The sequence below is a fragment of the Coenobita brevimanus genome, chromosome 87, assembly GCF_032717465.1.
Source record: "Coenobita brevimanus isolate Jiangsu-jjx chromosome 87, ASM3271746v2, whole genome shotgun sequence".
Taxonomy (NCBI): domain Eukaryota; kingdom Metazoa; phylum Arthropoda; class Malacostraca; order Decapoda; family Coenobitidae; genus Coenobita; species Coenobita brevimanus.
In genome coordinates this window covers 4632829-4647828 of record NC_137040.1, presented here as the reverse complement: position 1 = coordinate 4647828, position 15000 = coordinate 4632829, and the positions used below count along the sequence as shown (strand labels likewise).

The 15000-nt window shown below is 41.4% G+C and overlaps 1 protein-coding gene across 1 annotated transcript in view; it reads right to left on the bottom strand.

Moving 5' to 3' along the window:
* The window catches only part of LOC145410925 (uncharacterized), a 65249-nt gene that overhangs the window by 26095 nt on the left and 24154 nt on the right, over window positions 1–15000 (bottom strand). The window contains exon 2 of the mRNA XM_080280968.1: window positions 13483–13596. Within this exon, the coding sequence (XP_080137094.1) occupies window positions 13483–13528 (46 nt within the window). The 5' untranslated portion in view covers window positions 13529–13596. The remainder of the gene's footprint in view (window positions 1–13482; window positions 13597–15000) is intronic.

The following is a 15000-nucleotide window of genomic DNA, read 5'->3' as shown; positions in this document are numbered from 1 at the left end:
AAATATTGAGGGAAAAGGAGTAGAGTGGATGACAAAGAACTGGAGAGAGAGAGAGAGGGGGGGGGAATTATGAGAATTTACTTTGATATGGAAGAAAGCTGTAGGAGTGGACTGATGAATAGGCAGATACTTACAGGTATGGAAAATAAAAATACAGTTAGACGTAGACAGAACTGGAAGAGGAAGACTGTGGTGTTGAAAAGAGTGAAATAGTGCGTTGGAAGAGGAAGAATGTAGTGTTGAAGAAAAGAGTGAAATAGTGCGTTGGAAGAGGGAGAGTGTAGTGTTGAAGTAAAGGGTGAAATAGTGCGTTGGAAGAGGGAGAATGTAGTGTTGAAAAGAGTGAAATAGTGCGTTGGAAGAGGGAGACGGTAGTGTTGAAGAAAAGGGTGAAATAGTGCGTTGGAAGAGGGAGACGGTAGTGTTGAAGGAAAGAGAGAAATAGTGCGTTGGGGAGAGAAGGCAGGGGAAGAGGAGTGGCTGATACCTATGTAAGGACGAGGAGGTGGTTTTGTCGAGGGATTCCCGGGAATTCCCTGGAGGATGCGGGGTGTCTGAGATTCTGCACACACACACACACACACACACACACACACACACACACACACACACACACACACACACACACACACACACACACACACACACACACACACACACACACACACACACACCTCCATTTTACCTTACACTCCTAATTATTCCCCTATCCTCCATCTTGTATATTCCGCTTAACTCCGCAGGTCCTCCCCCCTCTGTCAGTCTGTCTGTCTGTCTGTCTGTCTGTCTCTCTCTCTCTCTCTGTCTCTCTCTCTCTCTCTCTCTGTCCCTCTCTCTCTCACGTATTCAGTCACTATATCATTCGTTCGTCATCGTAGTGAAGTATTAACCCATAAACAAGCTGATTTCTTTCCTTGACCCTATGACTGTGAAATTCCTATACTTTGCTCACTTTAACCAGGCGTAAAACTGCTATCGCTCCTCACTGCTGAAATGTAACAAGAGATTAGCACTGGAATATGGTGCTAGTCACGAAGAAGTGTTATGGAAAGGATGTAGAGCTATGGTACTGTATTGCTTTTTGCCACAGAAGTACGGTAAATAAGCTGCAAAAGGACCAAACAATCCGCCAAGTATATGCGAAAAATTCCTATCTCACAGTTGTGGTTCACCGAATTTCTTACAACCACGACTTAGTATTCAAGTTGTAGGGGTGCGTTGTGAGAGTGGCCGAGTTCCGTCAGATAAAATTAAACTGACAGACATTCAAACAGACTCTCCATAGGTATTAATTTTGTTTCGAAATAGGTTTTCAGTATGACGTCTTATTTTCATTATATAATTCTTTGTCTGTGTTTAAGTAGGCTACATCTCACCCCTCCATCTCGAAAAGACTCTCCTGAACTGGGTACAGTCGTATGGACCTAACAAAAGTAAAATAAAAAAGACATCGTGAAGGAGTTACCAATTGATTTCTAGCCAGTATGTGAATAAAATCGTGTGAAGGAAGCAAGAATAAACTATAAATGCCGCCGAACAGAAAGGATTGATCAGCTACTGAAGCCCACTCACCTATGAGGATTAACGCCAGTCTCAATTAACCCCTGAAGAAAAGCAGGAACACTTCTGGGAGTTTATTCTATAGGTCATTCACATTAATTAGGAGATACACTACAGCTTATTTCCTGTAGCTTAATGGGAGAATATGACATCCTTTCATAGCTTTTCTTCCTGACTATAATCATGATCTCGTGTTGATATCTTACTACATCCCAGCATTCAAGATGGAGAGACGGCAGTTTCGTTCACTTTCACTAGGCGAAGGTTTTTGTCCTTTTGCAGGTTGTCCCGTAGCTTAATAGCTGAATAAGACAATACTAAGGCTCAGCATCCTTTCCGAAACACTTCTTCGTGACTGTCACCATATTCAAGTACTGATTTCTTGTTTCAGTTCAGCATTCAAAACAGGGATACGAGAATTTCACGGCTCTTAGTAAGCAGAATAGTTGCAGTAAACAGAGTAGAGTTACAGCGGGACGACTTAGTAGTGTGAGGGAAGAACCTTTCTCTTAAAAAGTTCAAAGCTTCAAAGTGCCAGTCAACTTTATTTTTCAGGACACAGTGCTTTCCACTTCCACTGCACATTTACATTTCTTATCTGCCGTTGCAACGAGGTATCTAAAATTCGGTATATGATTGTGTAGTGCTTCTCCATACACTTGCACGCACCATATTGAGTTAACTTTTCTCGCCTCTGTCAATCTTCCTCAGTGTTGCTTCATAAATCGTGGATGTTGCGTTATATACGCAGTATGTATATTTGACTGCGCGTGAATGTCCTGTAACTGCATGTATGGTTTTGTATGGGTGAGTATGAACTGTATGACTGTGATTGTCGGTAGTATATATATATATTTGGGTATACGAGTATGTTACTTTCTCTACATACGTGTGTGTATGGAAGCGTATGTATGTTTGTGTATGAATGTATGCATGGTTATATGGAAGCATTTATGTATACGAATATGTGTAAAAGTCTTGGTGTCAGTTCCAACCCAGCTCACCTAAAATCAGTTATGGTGTGGAGTGGTAGATGCTCTCACCTTGACCCTCACCTGAGTTAAACTGAGTCAAGAACTGAACTGAAGACTCCCGCGCACCATTATACCTTCACACACACACACACACACACACACACACACACACACACACACACACACACACACACACACACACACACACACACACACACACACACACACACACACACACACACACACACACACACACACACACACACACACACACACACACACACACACACACACACACACACACACACACACACACACACACACACACACACACGCACGCACGCACACACACACACACACACACACACACACACACACACACACACACACACACACACACACACACACACACACACACACACACACACACACACACACACACACACACACACACACACACACACACACACACACACACACACACACACACACACACACACACACACACACACACACACACACACACACACACACACACACACACACACACACACACACACACACACACACACACACACACACACACACACACACACACACACACACACACACACACACACACACACACACACACACACACACACACACACACACACACACACACACACACACACACACACACACACACACACACACACACAGTGCCCTTTCAGACGTGTGCTGACTCAGTGCAAATGCTGCTGACTATAATGATACGATCACTGTAAATAGTTTGACTACCGGTACTCGTATTTGGTGTGGTTTTTATACATATCCTTTTATTTCTGTCTGTCTATCGATTGATCTGTCTGTTTATCTATTAAAAAAAGGTCCAGTAAAATGAATGGAACAGGGCATTTCCAAAAGTTTATAAAGGGGAAAAAAACCGTTCAGACTTTAAGCTTGTAGGCGGAGGGCGGTTCGCTAAGTATCTTTCTAGAACTACCCCACAGGCAGCATCTCTCTTCACCTGACACCATTAACCCATTCACGTACAGTACATGATGTCGTTTTAGTCCTACCATATCCAGACGGTTTTATTCGGCACAGGAAAGAATTTCTGAGTTGGACTTTTCAGATATACTCTTGATTAAATCTCTTACTACCGGCGGACTCTTCTAAGGTGAAAGTAATCGTTTTTGTGCATATCGTTCTGTCCAGCGGGTTACAACACACACACACACACACACACACACACACACACACACACACACACACACACACACACACACACACACACACACACACACACACACTAACCGGCGAATCATGATGAAAATCTATGGAAATGTTCCGACATGGACGATGTGATTAAATTATGATGAAAGTACAACAGAGTACAAGGACAGAGTGCATGGAAATTCTTGTAAGGTCAGCTTGAAACACCTTCTTTTTTTTTTTTTTTTAATTCTATCATGTGGCGGAGGTATGCATTCTACTGAGTACCCATCTAGAGTTATTGTTAACCATGTCTATTTACGTTATCGTTAGGCCTTTCGCTGCTGTGACGCCCTTTTATTTTATTCATACTAACACCAACAGATTATATGGAAGTTGATTATAGGATGTTTCTTTCGTAGTAAAGTTCTTGGGGTTTACTTTTAGCCCCTTTCAAAGATGAAAAAAATCGTCTGACGGTAGCTAAAACAAATAAATAAATAAATAAATAAGGCATCCTCGGGTTCGGGGTGTTAAGTACATATGACAGCACTGACTTAATATTTTCGTTCCTCGTAAGATTCTCTGAGCAACGTCATTGAGATCCAGTTTCATAGAAATTATTGGCATCGATATTATTTTGTCAGCTGTAAAAAAAATAAATAAATAAATAAAAATAAAAGTGCAGAGGTGGATTCAGAGGGGGCTTCCAGGGAGTCCGAACTCCATCCCGCACTTTATTTATCAATGACTTTATTGTTTATTTATTTATTTTTTTCTCTCTATAGAGTGGAATTGCATGATCTTCATGCATGTTGTAATATATGGTAATGTCTCTCTTCCTTTCAACGGTTACAAGTTCCGCCCATGGGTTGTCTCATACAATGACTCATTTCAGTACAAAATTCCAATAGGTCGGGCCCAACTTTTTTGCACCTCGAACGAAGGAGAATGACTAAGCCAACCCATCCGTAACAGTTGGTAGCAAGACGTGAATTTTCAGTCCAAAATCATCCATCTTTCATTCGACATCGATGTGCTTTTGAGTGAAGTCTGAGATATGTGAAAAAAAAAAAAAATACTAATAATTCTTTGCACACTTTCAAGATGAAATATTCTTTTCCTCTAATTCTCAAGGAGACCAAGTATTTAGTTACTTTCAGGAATACGCACTAACTTTCTTAACTTGTTTAGAAGCTTATATTTGAGACTGTGTATAATTTAATGGCATTTTTTTGAGGGTGGGGGGAGAAGGGAGGGATGTCCTATAATACCTGGGAGTGATATGAGGGAGGTCATAGGAGAAAGCCCTCAAACTTAAGGGACTAGAGACAAACTCAGCCAAAGCAAAGATATCAGAGCGGAAGGCTGCATTACAGTATCCTTGAGGGTTCTGAGCCAGAGACGGGTACAGTTCAATTATGTGGTTGACGTAATGAGGTATGTAATAGGAAGGGAGCTGCTGCCTCACCACTGTTTGCCTCCAGCCAGTCCTTGCAGTAGAAGGGCCCGCCAGAAGGCATATGGCCCAAGTACTGGCTTAACTCCTTCAGCCCGAGGACATCGCCTTTACTCAATTATTTCTGCAACCTAACGAATATAGTCGGGGGAGGGGGGGGACTTTCGACAGGAGGAAGTTAATATACTGTTCAATAACCCGTGCCTAATGAAGGGACTTTCCTGTATTTCTTTCGCGTTAACGTGGTACATATTTTCGTCCTTCTGTAGCTTCTTTGACGTGACTCAGCTACAGAAAACGATAATACGTTAGCTGCACATCCTTTTCTGGCACTTTTTCATGACTCGCACCGTATTCAAGGGTCATATTATTGTTACATCTAGCATTCGAGATGGAGAGAGCAATTTTAGGGCAAAAGAGACAAAACGAGTTTAATATAAATTACCGTGCATATTGTGGCCGCAGCAAGAAAAAAAAAAAAATCCCAAGGAAGGGGCTAGGAGAAAGGCGGCAAATAAGGTCAAAGAATAACATCCTTGAGGGTTTTTGGAGGTGTAGAAGGAACGGAAGTGTTTTTCTGGACACTGTGTGCTTGCTATCAGACCCTGCATGACCAATACAGTGTTACGGCCTCTCTCTCTCTCTCTCTCTCTCTCTCTCTCTCTCTCTCTCTCTCTCTCTGTCAATGCCACCAGATGATCTTATCTATGACGTGACTGAGTCATTGTGAGATGTGTATTGTCTGGCGGATGTATGCTCCACCAGACGATTGTATGTATGTTGTCGAGATAACTGAAGGTCTCTGATGGAAGAAGAAGAAGAAGAAGGCTTAGAATTACGCCTGTGGATTACACGAATGTTGTCAAATCAGACAACCAGTTTTAGCAAAGTCCAACTCTTCCCATAAGACACAACTGGCAACGGTTGACGGTAGATCTGTTAGGCTGATGGAGGGGAGTGTGGTGGCTGGAGCGACCTCTGTTTACCTACCCTCACCGCCAGGCCTTGCTTAGTGGACCGTGTTGGGGATGCCAGCGGTCGCCAGGACGCAGATTTCACTTCTTTATACCAGTTTTGCACCATATGTTCTAAGTTTGATTATCCCAGGATGATCATTCTTCCGTTTTTCTTTTTCTTTTTTTACTCAGACCTAACTTAACCTAACCTAACCTAACCTAACCAAACCGTTTAACCCAAACAAATTAACCTAACCTGATAATAAGAAAAACAAACCTAACCTAACCTAGACTTCCGTGGATGAGGAAAAATGCATTAATAGTATACAGAAGGAAAATCAGCCGCCAGGTCATGTAACACACACACACACACACACACACACACACACTATTAACTACCCGAGGGTCATTAAGACAGAAAATCACCTCTAACTTCCAATCTTCCCCACACTACGATTCTCAGCCTTGAAATTTACAACTCACCCTGGTTTCAGTTCCTTATTTAAAAAAAAAAAAAAAAAAAAAAAAAAAAAAAAAAAAAAACTGAGGGAGACAGGTGAGGGTGACAAGAAAAACATCTATACAAGCCCTAGTCATTCTTAGTACAGGTATGAAAAATACTTGGCTAATATAGAAGGAAGCGTAGGAACTGACAAGGAATAGAAATGGTTGGAGAAAGGCTATACCGTGATGCGTATGACGGAGTTCACGTCTCTCTCTCTCTCTCTACCTGGCAGTCGATGGAATGGCTTAGTCTGAGGTGCAATTTTCTACTGATATTTTTGACTCTGAGGTAGAAGGATTATGTAGCTCGTTTTTACTGAGCACTGTTAATTGTACTACTTTTGTATTTTTCATTTTTTTTTCCTGGATCCCACCCATCCCATGTAAGTCAGAAAGAGGGTTAAGATGATGATGGTTGTGGTGATGGTGGTGGTGATGATTATGGTAATGATGATGAAGACGATGATGATGATGAGAAAGCTGATACGCAGAGTGTCTCATAAAAATTGTGTCAGACATTGGGACGTTTTTCTCGGGCTAATTTTGAGTATGTGAAGCCAGATTGACATGGGTTCGATTCTCCACAAGTACTTGGTATTATTATGGATGAGTTATGAAGACGCAGAAGGCTTAGAATCAATGCCTGTCGACCACACAATCTGTTTCAGCTTCCAGGCTCTACAGAATCCAACACGCAACAGTCAAAGTCACTCCCAGGTCCCCAGCTGTACCGATGAATGAGCAGGAACAAGGGAGAGACAGACATATTCCAACAAACAGACCGGCATGAGAACGAACTCTATTCTTCCATTTGCAGGCTGGATACCATTTTCGCTCATAAGGTTATAAGTAATTGTAGCTGCCTGGAGAAGTGGATCTGTTTTGATATTTATTAATTTTTACTTAGAATTAGCCCAGGGTAAGAAAGATGAGAATTAATGTATCTCGATTACAGACTGATGAGAATTACTGTATATCGACTACAGAAAGATGAGAATTAATATATATCGACTACAGAAAGATGAGAATTAATATATATCGACTACAGAAAGATGAAAATTAATATATATCGACTACAGAAAGATGAGAATTACTGTATACCGACTACAGAAAGATGAGAATTAATATATATCGACTACAGTAAGATGAGAATTAATGTATGTCGACTACAGAAAGATGAGAATTAATGTATGTCGACTACAGAAAGATGAGAATTAATATATATCGACTACAGAAAGATGAGAATTACTGTATATCGACTACAGAAAGATGAGAATTACTGTATATCGACTACAGAAAGATGAGAATTACTATATATATAGACTACGGAAAGATGAGAATTAATGCATATCGACTACAGAAAGATGAGAATTAATGTATATCGACTACAGAAAGATGAGAATTAATGTATACCAATTACACAAAGGGTATTAAGACAGGCAATCAGTTTTTGGTAAGTTCTAGTTTCTCTTTAGAATACGACACGCAATAGTCGAAATTATATCCAGGTCCCCATTCGTATTTCTGGGCGAACAGGGACTAAAGGGAAACAGACTTTGTCCAATAGCGTGACCAGTCCGAATCGCTGTGAGAGAAGCAGGTGTGTAGGCTATGTATAACAGATAACAACACCTGTGCTAGGCTTAATATATGAGGCCTTAGGAGTCATAGGGGCCTATCAACCAACTGTTTGTGTGTGTGTGTGTGTGTGTGTGTGTGTGTGTGTGTGTGTGTGTGTCTTATGTAGCACGTGTCTGGGTTGGTGACATAACGAAGATTTATATACTAAATTTTACCTGTTAATTTCTACATGAGCTGCAACCGAGGTAGGGAAGGAATACAACAGAGAGTAAATTTCAGTCCTAATACGGTGAAGCATCTTTAGCGTCTTGGTTTATGTGGAGGATGTTATTCGGCGTTTTAAATGATCCAAACTATCCACTCCAACCACTCTTTCTATGTAGCTGTTTGTAATATTTCTATGAGGAAGGGGGGAGTGAGTTGGGGGGAGAGTAGTCAAATGGTGGGTGACAGAGACTTGAGGCGTTTTGCTGCGGCCACCCTTTGCGGGATTAGGGCGTCGGGCAATAGATAGATAGATTGAATTTTTAGTTCGTAGTTTTATATATATTTCAGTTGTAGTGAATTGTATTAGCATGACAATTTAGCCTGATGAGCTGTCCATCACTCCCTGACTCCGAGAGGGCCAGCCAGAAGTAGCAGCGGTTGTGGTCATTCCAATTTTATACTTAATCGAATGCAGAGAAACGCATAACTTAGTACCTAAAAATAAGTAAATGAACACTTTAATGAATGAATAAATGAATACATAAATAAATAAAGAGTTGTTCTACAGCTGAGGTACTGTATTATATGCAGAATAAACCACTGAGGGATGAGACCCCATCACGTACACGAGCGGAGTTAAAGTTGTCAAGGGGAAATCATTTTGACATCGTAACCACTTCTATGCAAGGGGTGAACTTTCATAGTGAAGGTGTTGCAGCAGTCCCTGTAACCCATTCACCACGATATCCTTTATATTATTTCTTGCAGGTGCCAGACGATTTTATTAATGATAAGGAAGGCCTCGAATTGAAGAAATTTAAAAGTAGGGAGGAGGGGAATATATTACTATCTAACAACCGCATGAGAGCAGACAAGGCAGACACTTAATTCTTGCAAAGTTCCAATCTTCTCACAGTTTACGCCGTGCAACCATCGAATTTACAATCTAGGTCCCTATTTCAGTTACAGGTACCAAGAGGCTGGGGTCAAAAGGCCCTGTCCACAGGTCTCATGGCCGGCCCAAGAATCGAGCCCGGGAATTTTCGGTTACTGACTGAGTGTGCTTTTCACTGCACCACAGCCACCCATTACGTGAAACAATAAGGAGTGAAAAGATAGAACAGATCTCAAGGGGACGGGGGTGAGTAGAAAGAGGAGGGAAGAGGAGGAAGGCGGAGTGATACAGTTTATAGAGGGGGGGGGGAAGAGTATACAAAAAATGCTATATAGAGAGGGGGAAGAGGATGGAGGTACAGCCCCCTGCAAAAATTTCACTCTTCCTGACCCTTAATAACCCATAACATTATATTGGTTTGGGTAAGGTTGCATGTAGTCATTATGATCTGTTTGGCTGGTTAAACAGTGACTCTTAACTGTTTCTTTAGCCACGAAAACTAATGTAAGGTTATGAGCCACAGATGTACAGGAAGAGAAACTGAACTTTTGCAGGCAGCTGTACCACGGGGAGACTGGAGGGAGGAAAGAGGCTTAACCTTCAACTGCCTTAAACTTCCCAGTCACTCTTTCAATACTTCACCCCCCCCAAAAAAAAAAAAAAAAAAAAAAAATCGTAGACACTGCACGACCCCTTAATTCTTCCTTGATTTTTTTTAACCCCTTCACACTATGACATGACTGAATCGACTGTTACTGTCTGACGATTTTATTCAGCTCATGGGAAGCATTTCTACTAATTATTGCTATCATTAAATAAAGTGGATGGGTTAAGAGTTAAAAATCAACTTGAGTAGAAAACACACACACACACACACACACACACAGAGGGACAGAGAGAGAGAGAGAGAGAGAGAGATGAGAAAACTGGCAATTCCCGTTCAGTTCATATCAGCAGAGACAATAAATTTCTTGCAACGACCTTCTCAAGGCATTTGCACGTTTTATATCTGCTCTGGAAAGATATATATAACTGCAAAAATTTTACCATCAGTTATTGTATTTAGAGAGAGGCTTTATTTTCTTTACTTTGGCGGGAATGCCTAAGTATTAAACATTTAATTACATAGATTAGTAAATAGGAAAGCTGATGGATAACTTGACAAATGGATAAACAAATACACGTAGACAAACACGAACAGACAGCCAGACTGACTGGGAAAGATTAATAACAGCAAGTACAGTTAGACTAATTCAGTATAAACACATGGAAACACATGAAAAGACAAACTACCGCCAACCACTTCAAATGTTTATAAAGGCATGGGTTTCCAGAATTAGATTTGGATCCGGATTGCGATAAGAGCGCGCTGCTACCGGCCCACAGTGGCTCCCCAGTAATGTAAATGATATCACGACATACTGAGATTTTGCAAAGATAGTGAAGAAAAATTTAACGAGTTGTAATCTGCCTTCAGTACCCGAGATTACCAGAACTGGATGTGTGTGTGTGTATATATATATATATATATATATATATATATATATATACACACACACACACACAAACTCTGTACATCTCACTGGAGCAAATTGCTCTATGCATCTTGAATGTTGAGTTGTAAGAAGAGAGTAATATCAGAATTTGATGCTTGTCACAAATAAGTGTTATGGAAAGAATGTAAAGCTGTAGTCTTATCACGTTTTGTCATTAAACTGTATAATAAGCGGAAAAGGGACGGAAATCTCCACCCAGTTAAAATAAAGGAACAATAGATCTTAACCCAGTCAGAAAAGTAATATGGGTTTGACTGTTACTCGAGAATTACAAAGTGAAAAGAAAAATTATTATTATTATTATTATTATTATTATTATCATCATTATTGTTAGTAGTAGTAGTAGTAGTAGTAGTAGTAGTAGTACATAAGAACATAAGAAGAGAGGATAACTGCAGTAGGCCGGTTGGCCCATGCTAGGCAGCTCCTAGAAGAGTAGTAGTGGTGGTAGTAGTAGTAGTAGTATTTTATTATTTTTTTGTTTACAGTAGCAACACTCAGCAGCCAACCGCACGTTACCCTTGAGCTGCCACTCCCCCACCCCCATCCCCGCCACTCTCCATCCTCTATCCATCCCACAGACCCACACCCATTCCCAGCCACCACCACCTCACACCACACTCACCTTCACGCATCTGGCTCACTCACGCACTCGCTTCCCGTACTGCAACATTCCACCTCACATCTCACTCACTCACTATCCGGACTGCACCTCTCCACATCTCAGCTCGCACACTCGCTTCCCGTACAGCAGTATTCCACATCTCACCTCATTCCCTTCCCATACTGCAGCCCTCCACATCTCAGCTCACACACTCACTTCCCATACACAACATTCCACATCTCACCACACTCCCTTCCCATGCTGCAACTCTCCGCATCTCAACTCACTCACTTATTCACTACCCGTACTGCAGCTCTCTACATCTCACTTCATTCATTCACATCCCCTACTGCAACTTTCCACATCTCAGCTCGTTCACACACTCAGTTCCAGTAATATAACGCACATCTCAACTCTAATATTATTTTCAGACAGGTTTCTTCTCTCTCTCAAGCATCTGACCTAAATGTTACTAGAGCGGAACGCATTTTTGTCACACATAAAATTCAGTACGTAATAAAAAATAAAAAAAAACTGTTTATTTTCCTTCGTTCTGTGTCAAGGAATATACGAACATTATCATCATCACTATTATCATCATCAACATCCAGAATATGCAATCATCCTCATTATCATTATCTTGAGTATACAGTCATCTACTTCGGGAATATACAGTCATCTTCATCACCATCTAGAATATACTGTACAGCTAGTTTCATAATCGACATCCGAAATATACGATCATCATCATCATCATCATCATCATCATTATCATCATCATCATCATTCCGCTTCTATTCTCATAAATAGGGAGGGGACACTCCAGAAACAGAAAAAAAACATACAGGAGGAAAATCATTTTGCCTCCAGCGAAACAGCACACCTCTGTCCACTCTTTATTCAACCTGTTCGATCTTTGACGTCTTTTAGCTGGCATAGGAGGCTTCGGAGCACATTTTTCTTTCCGAATTATTTTTGCATATTACACCTTAACATTCTCTTGTATGTTATTTATGTCGTTTTAATATCGACAAGATGCTAGAGTGGGAAGCCTTCAGGTATTGGCACTGATAAAACCGGGTGGGTTCTGTGCCCGTTTATACAAACGTCCCTCACTTCCCTCCCTATGCCCCCAAAGGAGGACGGTGGACTGTAGGAGGAGGGCAGCGTCAGCCCGCAGTCCACTGGGTTCACGTTTCAGATGAACCTGCGAGTACATCTACCATTACTACTAAAAATAATATCGGCAAAGTTTGCATGAAGAACATACAGGAGGATTCTGAAGTAATATACAAAATAAATCGCTCAGTAAGAGGTGTCACGAAGTCTCCAAGCCCACTTATATGACTCATATTCTCGTAGTCCAGTCACTTTCTCTCACAGAGCTGCCTAACATGGGCCAACCAGATGAAAGCAGTTATACCCTCGTGTGTGTGTGTGTGTGTGTGTGTGTGTGTGTGTGTGTGTGTGTGTGTGTGTGTGTGTGTGTGTGTGTGTGTGTGTGTGTGTGTGTGTGTGTGTGTGTCTTATGTACCGTGCTTTCTGTTACATCAGTTCAGTCCATAATTGTTTGGGATATGAGTGTATATATATATATATATATATATATATATATATATATATATATATATATATATATGTGTGTGTATATATATATATATATATCGGTTATTACTGATCTACGATGGAGAGGTTATAAAGTGGAGTTGTTTGAATTTGTGACTCAAAGTCGTAGAATGTACTGAAATATTCTAGGGGATCAAAACTGAAATAACTGACGGGAAGGTAAAATTTCAGGACCTGAGTCTGTATCTCACTTACCATTGATCTGCTACTGAAATGTAAGCAGGAAAAAATGTTTGAATCGGTGAGACATAGTCGTTGAGTGCATCAGAATAATCAAGGAGAAATTTGGGTTTGAAAATGAAATTTCACCTGTTCGGGAATATACTACCTACATATAGGGGACAAACAGGCACAGCTACTCACCATGGTCGTCCATGCCGTGGCCGTGTACGTGGGTAGCCTGGGACATGGTGAAGGGGGGAGGAGGGGGGAGGTGAGCGGTCGCGTCTGTGCCTCGCCTCCGTACAGCAGAGGGGCCTGAGGGAGAGCACGTCACAGCAAATAAATTAATCAGATTTATTTTTAAAAAGTAATTAAAACAGAGGGGTAGACAGACAGACAGCCAACCAGACAAACAGATAAATAGATAGTAGGTAGGTAGGTAGGTAGGCAGGTAGACAGATAAGACAGACAGAGGTAGATAAACTGAGACCAACAGTCAAACAGACACGAAGACAAAGAATCTCCACACACCGCGCATCACAAATTAAATCCATCAAACCTCCGCCACCCCCTTTCACCAAGATAGCTTGTTTTTATGCTTACACACACACACACACACACACACACACACACACACACACACACACACACACACACACACACACACACACACACACACACACACACACACACACACACACACACACACACACACACACACACACACACACACACACACACACACACACACACACACACACACACACACACACACACACACACACACACACACACACACACACACACACACACACACACACACACACACACACACACACACACACACACACACACACACACACACACACACACACACACACACACACACACACACACACACACACACACACACACACACACACACACACACACACACACACACACACACACACACACACACACACACACACACACACACACACACACACACACACACACACACACACACACACACACACACACACACACACACACACACACACACACACACACACACACACACACACACACACACACACACACACACACACACACACACACACACACACAGAGATGACGTACAGTACCATCGCATAAAACAAACCACAAATAATACCTGTACACGCCTCAACCACTTTCACTCTTAAGCATAATTGTTCAGGAAGCAGCCCGGCCAAACCTACATTCTCTCCTTAACAACACTTCACTGGCGCATTAACACACACAGGTTCCCATGATGTAGGTTTGGCTTTATTTTTACTACCAACAGACGACTTTATTAGCCTTGGAGACTTTTGAAACTGCAAAGGATGGACATGATTGATTGATTGATTGCACTAAAAAGGTCGTGGCAGCGTAACAGCAGAGGTCATTGCCACTGTCACTAATCCTTCACTGCAAGAGATTTGCAACTTTTATCAAATCGTCGCGAGGAAACACGAATAAAACGAAAAATATATACAGATCATTTGGTTGAAGGATTTAGCCAGTAAACCCTTCAGTCATGAACATCTTTTGTCTTTCTTCTTGCCATCTGAAGACGATTTTATTTCACTTTGAAGAGACCTTACTTATAGAACTTATTGAAATCGTTTTTATCTCTTTCCTCGCGAGAGGTTTTCCTGAAGATTAATAAAGTATTCTTGGCCCGGAAATGGTAGAGAAATCAAAGAGGTGCGT